The 13,400-nt window shown below is 45.2% G+C and overlaps 1 protein-coding gene across 6 annotated transcripts in view; it reads right to left on the reverse strand.

Moving 5' to 3' along the window:
• ST3GAL3 (ST3 beta-galactoside alpha-2,3-sialyltransferase 3) overlaps positions 1 to 13,400 on the reverse strand; it is a 205,343-nt gene that overhangs the window by 65,559 nt on the left and 126,384 nt on the right. For all 6 annotated transcript variants that reach the window (XM_070468296.1, XM_070468294.1, XM_020914738.2 and 3 more), the window contains one exon: positions 5,950 to 6,042. In XM_070468296.1, the coding sequence (XP_070324397.1) occupies positions 5,950 to 6,042 (93 nt within the window). The remainder of the gene's footprint in view (positions 1 to 5,949; positions 6,043 to 13,400) is intronic.

Below are 13,400 nucleotides of genomic sequence, written 5' to 3' on the forward strand. Positions count from 1 at the left end.
TTTATGCATCAGATGGCCACAGTATTGGAGCTTCAGCTTCAACATCAGTCCTTCCAATGACTATTCAGGACTGATTTCCTTTAGAATTGACTGGTTTGATCTCCTTGCTATCCAAGGGACTCTCAAGAGTCTCCTCCAACACCACAGTTCAAAAGCATCAATTCTTTGGCATTCAGCTTTCTTTATGGTCCAACTCTCACATCCATACATGACTACTGGAAAAACCATAGCCTTGACTAGATGGACCTCTGTTGGCAAAGTGATGTCTCTGCCTTTTAATATGCTCTCTAGGTTTGTCATAGCTTTTCTTTCAAGGAGCAAGCATCTTTTAATTTCATGGCTGCAGTCACCCTCTGCAGTAATTTTGGAGCCCAGGAAAATAAAATCTCTTACTGGTTCCATTGTTTCCCCATCTATTTGCCATGAAGTGATGGGACCAGATGTCATGATCTTCATTTTTTGAATGTTATATTTTAAGCCAACATTTTCACTCTCTTCTTCACTTTCATCAAGAGGCTCTTTAGTTCTTCACTTTCTGCCATAAGGGTGGTGTCATCTGCATATCTGAGGTTATTGATATTTCTCCTGGCAATCTTGATTCCAGCTTGTTTCATCCAGTTAAATAAGCAGGGTGACAATATACAGCCTTGATGTACTCCTCTCCCAATTTGGAATCAGTCCGTTGTTCCATGTGGGTTCTAACTGTTGATTCTTGACCTGCATACAGATTTCTCAGGAGGCAGGAAAGGTAGTCTGGCATCCCCATTTCTTTCAGAATTTTCCAGTTTATTGTTATCCACACAGTGCAAAGGCTTTGGCATAGTCAATAGAGCATAAGTAGATGTTTTTCTGGGACTCTCTGGCTTTTTCAATGATCCAATAGATCTTGGCAACTTGGTCTCTAGTTCCTCTGCCTTTTCTAAATCCAGCTTGAACATCTGGAAGTTCTAGGTTCACGTACTACTAAAGCCTTACTTGGAGAACTTTGAGCGTGAGATGAGTGCAACTGCGGAGTAGTTTGAACATTCTTTGGCATTGCCTTTCTTTGGGACTGGAATGAAAACTGACCTTTTCCAGTCCTGTGGCCACTGCTGAGTTTTCCAAAGTTGCTGGTATATTGAGTGCAGCACTTTCACAGCATCATCTTTTAGGGTTTGAAATAGCTCAACTGGAATTCCATCACCTCCACTAACTTTGTTTGTAGTGATGCTTCCTAAGGCCCATTTGACTTCGCATTCCAGGAGGTCTGGCTCTAGGTGAGTGATCACACCATTGTGATTATCTGGGTCGTGAAAATCTTTTTTGTACAATTCTTCTGTGTATTCTTGCCACCTCTTCTTAATATCTTCTGCTTCTGTTAGGTCATACCATTTCTTTCCTTTTTGGTGCTCATCTTTGCATGAAATGTTCCCTTGGTATCTCTAAGTTTCTTGAAGGTATCTCTAGTCTTTCTCATTCTATTTTTTCCTCTACTTCTTTACACTGATCACTTAGGAAGGTTTTCTTATCTGTCCTTGCTATTTTTTGGAACTCTGCATTCAAATGGGTATATCTTTCCTTTTTTCTTTGCCTTTTACTTTTCTTCTTTTCTCAGCTATTTGTAAGGCCTCCTCAGACAACCATTTTGCCTTTTCAACTTCTTTTTCTTGGGCATGGTTTTGATCACAGCCTCCTGTACAATATTACAAACCTCCATCCATAGTTCTTTAGGCACTCTGTCTATCAGATCTAATCCCTTAAATCTATCTGTCACTTCCACTGTATAATCATAAGGGATTTGATTTAGGTCATACCTGAATGGTCTAGTGGTTTCCCCTACTTTCTTCAACTCAAATCTGAATTTGCAATAAGGAGTTCATGATCTGAGCCACAGTCAGCTCCTGGTCTTGTTTTTTGTTGGCTGTATAGAACTTCTCCATCTTCAGCTGCAAAGAACATAATCAATTGGATTTCAGTATTGACCATCTGGTGGTGTCCATGTGTCGAGTCTTCTCTTGTGTTGTTGGAAGAGGGTGTTTGCTCTGACCAGTGTGTTCTCTTGGCAAAGCTCTCTTAGCCTTTGCCTGGCTTCATTTTGTACTCCAAGGCCAAACTTGCCTGTTACTCCACGTATCTCTTGACTTCCTACTTTTGCATTCCAATCCCCTATGATGAAAAGGACATTTTTTTTTTGGGGTGTTAGTTTTAGAAGGTCTTGTAGGTCTTCATAGAACTGTTCAACTTCAGGTTCTTCAGCATTAGTGGTTGGGGCATAGACTTGGTTCACTGTGATATTGAATGATTTGCCTTGGAAACAAACAGAGATCATTCTGTCATGTTTGAGACTGCACCGAAGTGCTGCATTTTGGACTCTTTTGTTGACTATGAGGGCTACTCCATTTCTTCTAAGGGATTCTTGCCCACAGTAGTAGATACAATGGTCATCTGAATTCAATTCACCCATTCCAGTCCATTTTAGTTCACTGATTCCTAAAATGTTGATGTTCATTTTTGCCATCTCCTGCTTGACTATGTTCAATTTACCTTGACTCATGGACCTAACATTTTAGGTTCCTATGCAATATTGTTCTTTACAGAATCAGACTTTACTTCCATCACCAGTCACATCCACAAATGGGTGCTATTTTCACTTTGGCTCAGCCTCTTCATTCCTTTTGGAGCTATTTCTCCACTCTTCTCAAGTAGCATTGTGCACCTACCAACCTGGGGAGTTCATCTTTCAGGGTCATACCATTTTTGCCTTTTCATACTGTTTATGGAGTTCTCCAGGTAAGAACACTGAAGTGGTTTGCCATTCCCTTCTCCAGTGGACTACATTTTGTCAGAACTCTCCACCATGACCCATCCATCTTGAGTGACCCTACATGGCATGGCTCATAGTTTCATTGAATAGGACAAGGCTGTGATCCATGTGATCAGTTTGGTTAGTTTTCTGTGATTGTGGTTTTCGTTCTGTCTGCCTTCTGAAATGTTGACAATAAGAGGCTTGTGGAAGCTTCCTGATGCGAGGGACTGGCTGTGGGGGAATCTGGTCTTGCTCTGATGTGCTAAGTCACTTCAGGCATGTCCGACTCTTTGTGATCCTTGAACTGTAGCCTGCCAGACTAATCTGTCCATGGGATTGTCCAGGCAAGAATACTGGAGTGGGTTGCTGTGCCCTCTTCCAGCGGATCTTCCCGACCCAGGGATTGAACCCTTGTCTCTTATATCTCCTGCATTGACAGGTGGTTCTTTACCACTAGCGCCACCTGGGAAGCCCAGCTCTGATAGGCAGGGCCATACTCAGTAAATCTTTAATCCAATTTTCTGTTGATGGGTAGGGCTGTGTTTCCTCCCTGTAGTTCCTTCCCTGAGGCCAAACTATAGTAGGGGTAATGGCTACCTCCTTCAAAAGGACTTATGCCAGCATACCCCGAGGCTCTCAGAACTGTTGTATTCAGTGCCCTTAACCCCATGGCAGGTCACTGTCAATCCATGCCCTTCACCAGAGACTCCTGAATGCTCACAGGCAAGTGTGACTCAACATCATTAGTCATTAGTAAAATACAAATTAAAATCATAGTGAGATACCGCTCTCAACCTACTAGTGTAAGTAAGTGTTAGTCGCTCAGTCGTGCCTGACTCTTTGTGACCCCATGCACTGCAGCCCACCAGGCTCCTCTGTTCATGAGATTTTCCAGGCAAGGATACTAGAGTGGGTTGCCATTTCCTTTTCCAGGGGATCTTCCCAACCCAGGGATTGAACCCAGGTCTCCTGCACTGCAGGCAGATTCTTTACCGACTGAGCTACAAGGGAAGCACCCCCCCCCCCAAAAATAATAATAATGATCCTTCCACAGGTAGGATCATTCCGCAGATCCTTCCTCTCAACCTACTAGGACAGCTAAAATAAAAAAGATTGATATCAGGGATGTAAAGCAATTAAAATCCTCATGCTTTGCTGGCAGGAAAGCAAAAGAATATAATCACTTTGGAAAACAGTTTGACAAATTCTCAGAAAGTGAAGCATACATCCTCTACACAAATGTTTATATTGGCTTTATTTATAATAGCTAAAAACTGGAATTAACCCTTTTGACTTTTTTTTAACCCTTTTGACTGCTGAATAGATAAACAACATAAAATGTTATGCCTGTATAATGAAATACTATTCAGCAATAAAAAGGAAGAAACAACTGCTACACATATGCTTGAATCTCAAATGCATTATACCAAACAAAAGAGGCAGACTCAAAAGGCTACGATATGATCCATTTATATGACATTCTGCAAATACTACAGGGACAGTGGTTGTTGAGGCCTGGGAGTCAAGGTGGGAGTTAACTGCAAAGAAGCATGAAGGAATATTTGGAGGTGATGATGGAAATATTCTATTGATTGTTATGAGAGTTGCACAAAGGTGTTATCAAAACTCATACAACTATACTAATAAGCAATTTTTACGGTATATAAATTAAACTTCAGTGAATTTTTAATAAAATTGTGATATCTCCAAACAATTATATATTATGCAATCATCTAAAATATAAGATGAATCCATATATGCTGATAATAGGATAATCTCTAAGATACATTGTTAGGCATAAAAAGCAAGACACAGGACAATAAATACAGTCTGTTCCTTTTTATGGTATATTGGCTGTCTCCGGGGTCTGGAGTGGAAGTATATACTCTTTTGTACTGTAGAGTTCTTTTCCCCATGTGCTTGTATTACTTTCAATTATAAAATCCACATACAGGTCAAGGAAAACTCACAGGTGTCTGGCCCAGGGGCCTGAGCCATGTAGGTCTGAGAAAACCCATGTAAGAATATGGAACATACTGCCAGACCCTGAAAAAGTGCTCAGTAAATAGCTGGGGGAAGCAAAATACTGGAATCAAGTCAGAAGGCAGAGCCTGGACGAAGATCTCTATCTGAACACCAGATATTCAGCCAGCAGAGCCCCCATTTTATACAAGGAGCTAAGCTTGAATGGCTTACGTTAGGAAAGAAAGGGTCCGTAAAATCCAAATATTCCGGATCTGCTGTTGGGCAAGCTGTTTGTCAGCATTCCTGTGCAAGGACACTGTGTGCCCTAACCTCAGCCTCTAAGGGATGGGGTGCATAGCCTTCCCCTAGTGAGCAGAGCCCACTCCAAGAGGCCACCCCAAGGGTTCCTCTGGTGGTCTGAGTGCTACATCTTGACTCCCAGAGGTCCTGAGCAGCCCCTCCTACAACCCCTCGAGTCAGATACTCCTAAAGCTCTCTGAAGGAGTGAAACAACCCCAAGGGTCTCACTGCACTCAGACCGCAGACAAGATGATCACAGCACACTAGGCTCTTTTCCACACCGAGGCTTCAGGAAAGAAAACCCAAAAGGAAAAGGCAGATAAGCAAGCAAGGCCTCTTAGGGGAATTTGGTGAAAGGATCTCCCAGGGTTTGGCAGGGCTTCTTTCAGCAGCCTGCAATCAAGGAAATCAGGAACTCCAGGATGCCAAACGGACAGAGAGGGAAGGTGCCAAAACAGCCAGCCTCAGAAACTCCTCTGCTTTATTTCCTGCTTTATTTGGACATGCCTCCCCAAAGCCAGGTCCTAGCTTCTAAAAAGGACCATGAGCTTCTGTGCTGCGGAGCAGTGTCTGGCTGCCTCTGGATACCTGGCTTCCTAGGGGGAGCACATAGGTCCTACCTCCTCTTTCTCCTCTGCAGAAACAAGCTGTGCTGGCAGGTACAAGCTTGGAGAGGAGGATGGGGTAAGGTGTAGCCAGGGCCAAGAGTAGGACTGGGGTAGAAGCCAACCAAAAGCAAAGTCCTTTCAGGCACCCACAGACTCAAGGATGCAGGAGAGAAGGCATCACAGACTCTCACTTTCTCAGGAGCACACCACTTGCTACCAGGGGCAGGTGTGTCTGAGTCCTGGGCCATGGACCAGACTAGCCAGGTGATGGGAAGAAACCAGAGCACTTACCGGGGGAAGATGGCAGTCATCAAGGCCGAAGCATAGCCAGGCTTGCAGGTTCCCTCTGAAAAGTTTGCGTACTTGGTGGCTAACTCTGCAGGCCTGTGGGGAGAGAGGGAGAGTCAGCTTGCTGGGCAGTGGTTACTGTTTCATGAAGAGCTGTTGGTGTTTAAACCTTGAATCAAGCTTCGTTTCCTACAATCAGCACTTCAGTCCCTTTTCCACACCAAGTTTCCAGAGGCGGGTGGAGGGGAGGAGCCAGGACATTCTAAAGGAATAAGTAGATAAACAAGCAAGGCCCTTCTGTGGAATTTGGTGAAAGGAACTCACTGGATTTCGAATAGATTCTTTGCAGTAAGCCTGGTTGCAAGGAAATCAGGATCTCCATCCAGGCTCCCAGACAGGAGAGTGGAGCCCTGGAGACCTGAGGAGAGAGCTTCCAGGCTTTGATAAAATCACAGGCACAGCCCTTTCAACCTTCTTGAATGTTTCTACACGTCCAGCCTCATCTGCCTTTATTCTGTCACACATACTATGGTCCAGCCAGTGGGAAGTACTCAATGCCCTGAATACATATCATATATATGCAGGGGGGTTTCCTTGAGTATGCTCTCCTGCTATCCTATTCCCTCTGCCTGGAATGTTCTTTCTTGTTCTCCTCCTTCTGCCTCCTGGTCCTTCATAACTCAGCTCAGATGTCAGTTTCACTGGGAGTAACTCCCAGACCCTCAGATTGGGCTAAGTGCCTCCTCTGTGCTTATTGTCCATCCGCCGCCACCCACATTACATGCTTGCCCCCATTGGCACTTGTCATACTGAACTACAACTGTTGGTAGAAGGTCTCTGCCATGGCACAGTGAATTCCCAAAGTCAGGGTCTGATTTAACTCTGTACCCCCAGTTCCTTGCACAGAGAATGGGCAGAAGACCCCAATGATTTTCTGAAGGAAATCTCACTGACAGTCTCACTGCACTTGGACTGGAAATAAGGCACTCTCAGGAGTCCACAAGTCAGAGAGCACTGACTATTTTTCAGAAGACTTGTGAGTTCTAGCCCTGGATCTGTTGCTGTGTGACTGTAGTCAAGTCATCTCACCTCTCTGGTCTTCAATATCTGTATGGGTTCAACATGGGGCTGGAGTCACTGCCCTGCCTCCCCAAACCCTGCTCAGTGCAGTCTAGAGAAAACCACAGGGGAAGAACAGGACCCATTCTGTGACTGCCGGGCTGGAGGCCCTGCGTGCTGGGGCACCTGAGGGAGCTCTGGCTGCTGGCCAGTTCCCAGCCCCAGCCTCCCCCACCTCCACCCTTGGGCCAGCTGCCAGCACACTGATGCCCAGCTGCTCTGTGGTGCCAGGGCCCTGGGGCAAGTCTTCCCCTGGGGCTGCCTTCTGCAGGGACAGGGGTGTGGTGGGTGTGGGGTGGGGGAGGTTGGTGCCTGTACAGGACAGCCAGAAACCATGATGCCACTGCCTAGCGTGTATCATGTGTGATTCACTCAGCCCTGTGATCCTGGCCCAGGGCCTTATAGCAAGGGCCCTGGTAGCAAGTGGTGTGCTCCTGAGAAAGTGAGAGTCTGTGATGCCTTCAGAGCCACGGCTCATTGAATTTAGACAAACTCATCTATATCTACATGCATTTTCTTCTAGAAATCTACATTTTCTTAGTCTTCCCTAACAATGAAATTTAAAGCCTGAGATGCAAATACAAATGCTGAGTGGCAAGTCGGAGTTGGGCCTTTATTTGGCAGGCAAAAAAAAGGTCAAGGATTTAACATGAGAATTTACATAACAGTATTTTCTTATGGAAACAACTGTATTTCAGAAATGAAACATAAACTTCAGTGCAATGACTGAACCTCCCGGAAACTTCTGGACTAGGCACAGTGACTGAAATGTTACAGATTTCTTCAATTATTCCTCTCAATAGCCACTTGAGTAGGTGCTGTTATTAATTTACATAGAAGCTCAGAAAGATGAAGAGACTTATTCAAGGTCATACAACTAGTAAGTGGTGGATACTATCTGAACCTATCTTTCTCTGACATGAGTGCAGGAGCTCTTAACAGGACACTGCCCTCGCTGGTGTGGATCCCGATCAGTGCCATCACAGAGTCCGGGGACAGCAGGCGCGGTCAGTGCAGCCGGAGATGGGGTAGAGAAGCTCTCTGGCAGTGTGTAACATTCAGTGAGGCATTAGGAGTTCCTCATAGCCCCCCATCCCCTGGCCTGCCTTTTATTGTGGGTTCCTATGGTCTTTCTGAATTCCAGAAAGTCCCACAACGCAAAGGAAAGATGGATGGCCATTGCCCCTTTAACACAGTGCCTTGCAGAAATGCATGTACAACAACAGCCAAACCTTCGGCCACATCTTTCCTCTCTAATAAACACCATCAACTTCTGGAGAAGTTCCTCAAGGATCAAGGGCTAAGGATATATAGCAACATAGTTGGACCTGGAGAGCATGATGCTAAGTCAAATAAGTCAGACAGAGGAACACAAATCCTGTATGATATCATGTTTATGTGGAATCTAAAAAATACAACAAACTAGGGAATATAACGAAAAACAAGCAGACTCACTCACAAACTAGTGGTTACCAGAGAGAAGGGTGCGGATGGGCAAAACAGGGGTGGGGGAGTGGGAGGTACCAACTACAGGGTGTAAGACTGGTTTCAAGGATGTATTGTACAACACAAGGAACATAGCCAATATTTTGTAATAAGCATAAGTGGGAAGTAATCTCTAAAAATTGCATAACAATTTTTAAAAATTAAAAAAAGAGAATTGGGTTATGGAATAGTCCAGGGTCTGTGCACTCAGGTAATCCACAATGGAGAAGAAAAAGCCCAGACAAGCAAACATGGGAAGCCAGAAGTCAACAGGAAAGGCTCCTCCCATGGCCATGCAGGGCAGTCAGATATCCCGGATGGAGCAGCTCAAAACCAACTCCCTCACTGAGAAAGCAACAGTAACTTCTAAATCGCACAGCCCTAGGCATAGCGGGCCATGTCAAGTTATTACCAAATTAAAATGCCTTAGAAATGGCCTCCCAACTATCCCAGTGAGAGAAGAATAGGGGGAGTGTTGGGGACTCTGAGTCATGCAGCAGGCTGGGACCTCTAGGGCAGTGAGCGGTCAGAACCACCAAGATTAACTGTCTCCAACTCCCTCGGGGCCAGAATGGTTAGTTTCTCTAAGGCGCTCACACTCCAAATGCCAGGAGGCCCCCACAGATGTCTGATCAAATCATTCAACCCTTGTTCTTGTGCTCTGCAGCTGGCCTTTCATTTGGGGAGATTTTAGCATTTGGACCAGTAAGAGCACCCATTGTCCTGCAAACGTGACTACCAAGCGCCTGGGGTGAAGAGTGTAAACCATTGCGCTCTTCAGAGGAGATCCAGATGGAGAGGTTGGCACCTAAAAGAAAGAACCAGACTTCCATGCCTCTGCTTCACTGAGAAGCACCGAGTTTAAGGAATTAGGTCAGACAACAAATGAGTGGTAAGTGGGAAGAACACAGGACCTGGAATTAGAAACTTTCACAAAGGACATTGCAAGCCGTGTAACCCTGGGCAAAGGAAGGACAATCTGATTCTCAGCTTCTTCTTCTGCAAACGGGAACCACTCAATTCCCAGGGATGTTGGAGGATGTGGTGAGAAAGGACACCTGGAGGGGCTGGCTGGTCTCCAGAGCGCCAAACAAATACTTCATGAAAGGTGAGGCGGCAGAGACAGGCAGCAAGATGGTGCAGGCTTCGAATACTGGGCTCAAGTGTGGATTCTGTCCTGGAGAGAGTCCTAAATGACTTCCAGTGGGAGAGTGCCCTTGATCACCATGTGCATTTTCATGATCAACATTCGGGAGGTGAGGAGGAGCATGGCAAAAGGCTGAAAGAAGCAGCGCCTGAGATGGAAAAATAACCAGGAGAGAGTGTGATGTCTCAGTTGCCAAAGGAAGGAAGGGTCTCAGGGAGGATGCAGGGACCAACAGCATCGAACACTGTGTGGGGCCTGGGAGGAGGTGGCCATAGGATTGATGGCTGGATCTGCCAACACAGGGGTTACTCTTGACCTTGAGTAGAGCTGTTTCACTGGAGTGGGGGTGAAATGCTGATTTCATTGGGTTTAAGAGAAAACAGAACTGGAGCCAGGGAATAATAGACTTCTATTTTTAGAAGTTTTGTTATAAAGGGAGACAAATAAATGGGGCAATAGCTGGAGGGAAAGTGCAGGGAAAGATTTTTTTTTGAGGTTAGGAAAATCTTTAGCATGCATATAAGCTGGTTAGAATAAGAGGAAAACTCATGCATGGGGCAGTAGAGGTGGGACCGTTGGAGAAGTTTTGGAGAAGGTGAGAGGGGGAAAGTAGAAGGGCTGGCTCAGCTCTGTCTACCCTGCCCTGCCCTAGCCAGTGACCACCTGTTTCTCTTGAACATGCAGTTAAGCACCACCTTCGTGAAACCTTTGGTGATAGCTTCCCCTGCCAAGCAGAACCAGCCTCCCATGCCTGTGGACCTCATTTTACCTAGCACTGGCATTCACCTGACCGTGCTCACCGGTTCCCACATTCTCACTCTCTTTCCCACCTCCTGCCCTTCTGTCCTCTCACTCAGCAGACACTCAGAGGCAACAGAGTCACTCTGCTTGGGCTTATATCCTGGCTCCGCCACTCACTAGCTGGGCATGTTATTTAATTGCTCTGTGACTTCATTTCCACATCTTTAAAACTGGAGTTACACTAACGCTTCATAAAATTGTGGTGAGGATTACACTGAGAACAGAGTGGTTAGTGCAATGCCTGGCACATAGCTCTCCATCTCCCTCGGTACATGCTAACTGTAACAGTCTTGCTGCTGTTATGTGCTAGATGCTGGCCTGGGATTAGAGATACAATGATGTCTAGGATGGAAATATGGCCTAGCACTTGTTTCCCTGAAGAATCCCTATCCATTTAGACACCTCTCTCTCCCAGACCATGAAATCTGAGCAAAGTACACATCACAAAGTACCATGCGTGGCACCGAGAGTATGAATGCCCAGCAAAGTGTTTGTTGGACTGAACTCAGCTGGTTACCGTGACTTGGAAGGTTAACTGACAGGAAGGGTGGGGGTGAGGGGGGTGGGGATGGACAAAATGAAGAGTGGACTTTGAGGGTTAGGATTCTATAGATCACTGTTGGGCATCTCATGACCAATGGCCTAATTTCTAGAATGTCTCAGAAAAGACTGAACTTAGAGCAGCCCCTTATTGTGCCCCCTTACTCCTTGCATGGGCTTCCCTGGTGGCTCACATGGTAAAGTGTCTGCCTGCAGTGTGGGAGACCCGGGTTCGATCCCTGGGTTGGGGAGATCCCCTGGAGAAGGAAATGGCAACCCACTCCAGTACTCTCACCTGGAAAATTCCATGGACTGAGGAGCCTGGCAGGCTACAGTCCATGGGGTCGCTGAGCTGGTTTACTAGAAGCAGTTCAAAGAACTGACTGTGAGAATGAAATAAGACCATAAATGTAACACACCCAGCACACAGCCTGACAAACCATAGTTAACAAGTATTAGCTTCTTATCAAGCAAACGTAGCAACTTGATTAAGGTGGCCAGCCAGTGCTGAGAGGGCTAGCATGATGAACACACAGGAGAGAGTCCTCAGCACAGAGCTCATCCCACCACGGCTTCTTCAGTTCTGTCCTCCCGAGCCTTCGGGATGAAGATGCACTTTTCCAATGAGTAGAGAGACGCCTCTGCAACAATGACGTGATTTGGGAAATGGCAGAAGCAGCTTAGGTTAGCTACAGTAATCCTAGCCTGTCACTAAACATTTTCATTTTCTTTTTCCTGAAATAACTTTTATGTAAGAAAATTGAATACTGCCAAAGATCCTTTCGAGCTCCAAGATACAGAGCTTTCTCCCTCAGGATAATTTCTTTCTCCTCTGACTGCCTCTCCCTCCGTGACTACAGGTCTGCTGGCCCTTCTTGAATTATCACCAGTCTTTCCATTCACCCACATTTGGGGTGTGCCGATCCGTCCTGCCCTGGGCATCACCGGCCCTTTGCTCTTTGTGAACCCCTCTGCAGACTTGGGCTTCTACAGTGTTGCCCACTTAGAGTGATCTATGATCAACTTGGTGGCACTGTCTCATGTCTCTTTAAGAGAACAGGGACTGCTTGATCTGTGTCATCTGGAATTTAGGGTATTTCTTGGCTCTGGAGGCCCTGCCTCTCAGCTCCTGTTACTGGGCACTGCAATACCTTCTCAACAAATCAGCCATTCTGCTCTCTGATCAGTGATTCTGGAGCTGACATTGCTGCAGTTTCTCTTTGTCTCCAAGGCCCTGTACTTTACTTCATTTTGGCTGGGAGGATGCTTTCCAGGAAGCTCTTGCAAATGCTTTTAGCTTGAGCTATACAGGTAGTTCTCACCAAGACTCTCCACCAGGAATCTCTTTTGATTACTCCAATTTTGTTTCTACATGGGTGTGTGTGTGTGTGTGTGTGTTTAGTCACTCAGTCAGGTCTGACTCTTTGCAACCCCATGGACTATAGCCCGCCAGGCTCCTCTGTCCTTGGGATTTTCAAGCAAGAATACTGGAGTGGGTTGCCATTTCCTGCTCCAGGGGATCTTCCCAACCCAGGGATCCAATCTGCATCTCGTGTGTCTCCTGAATTGGCAGTGGATTCTTTACCACTGTGCCACCTGGGAAGCCCCTTTTTTCTCCACTTCACTTAAAAATGCACACTCTTTCTGGGCGGTAGTGAAAAGAACAGAGGAATTAGCATTTATTGAACATAAACCATGCACAAGACAGTTGACCTAATTACCTAATATAGCTTTACAGTAATCTGAGGCAGAATAGCCCTTAGATCCAGGCATATGGGGCTAAGAGAAACCAAGAGAAGCATGGTTAGAAGATGTGCTGTTCTATAAAATTTCAAATGATAAACTTTGGCAGGGATTACATTGACTCTGTAGGTTGTTTTGGATACTATGGACATTTTAACAGTATTAATTCTTCCAATCCATCAGTATGAAATATTGTTCCATTTATTTAAATCTTATTCAGTTTCTTTCATCAGTGTCTTATAGTTTTCAGTGTAAAGTCTTTCGTCTCCTCAACTAAATTTATTCTGAGGTATTTTATTCTTTTTGATGCAACTGTATATGGGATTGTTTTCTTAATTTCTCTTTCTGATAGTTCATCATTAGTGTCTAGAAACACAGTTGGTTTTAATATATTGATTTTGTATCCTGCAACTTTACTGAATTTTTAAAAATACTTCTAACAGGTTTGTTTTTATTTTTGGTGGAATCTTTAGGAATGTTAAGTCATCTGTAAATATAGACAGTTTTACTTTTTCCTTTTCAGCTTGGATGCCTTTTATTTCTTTTTCTTGCCTAACTGCTTTGGCTAGGACTTCTGGTACTGTGATGGGGAAAAAGTGGCAAGAGTGGACAACTTTGT

This window comes from Odocoileus virginianus, chromosome 5 (assembly GCF_023699985.2).
Source record: "Odocoileus virginianus isolate 20LAN1187 ecotype Illinois chromosome 5, Ovbor_1.2, whole genome shotgun sequence".
Taxonomy (NCBI): Eukaryota; Metazoa; Chordata; class Mammalia; order Artiodactyla; family Cervidae; genus Odocoileus; species Odocoileus virginianus.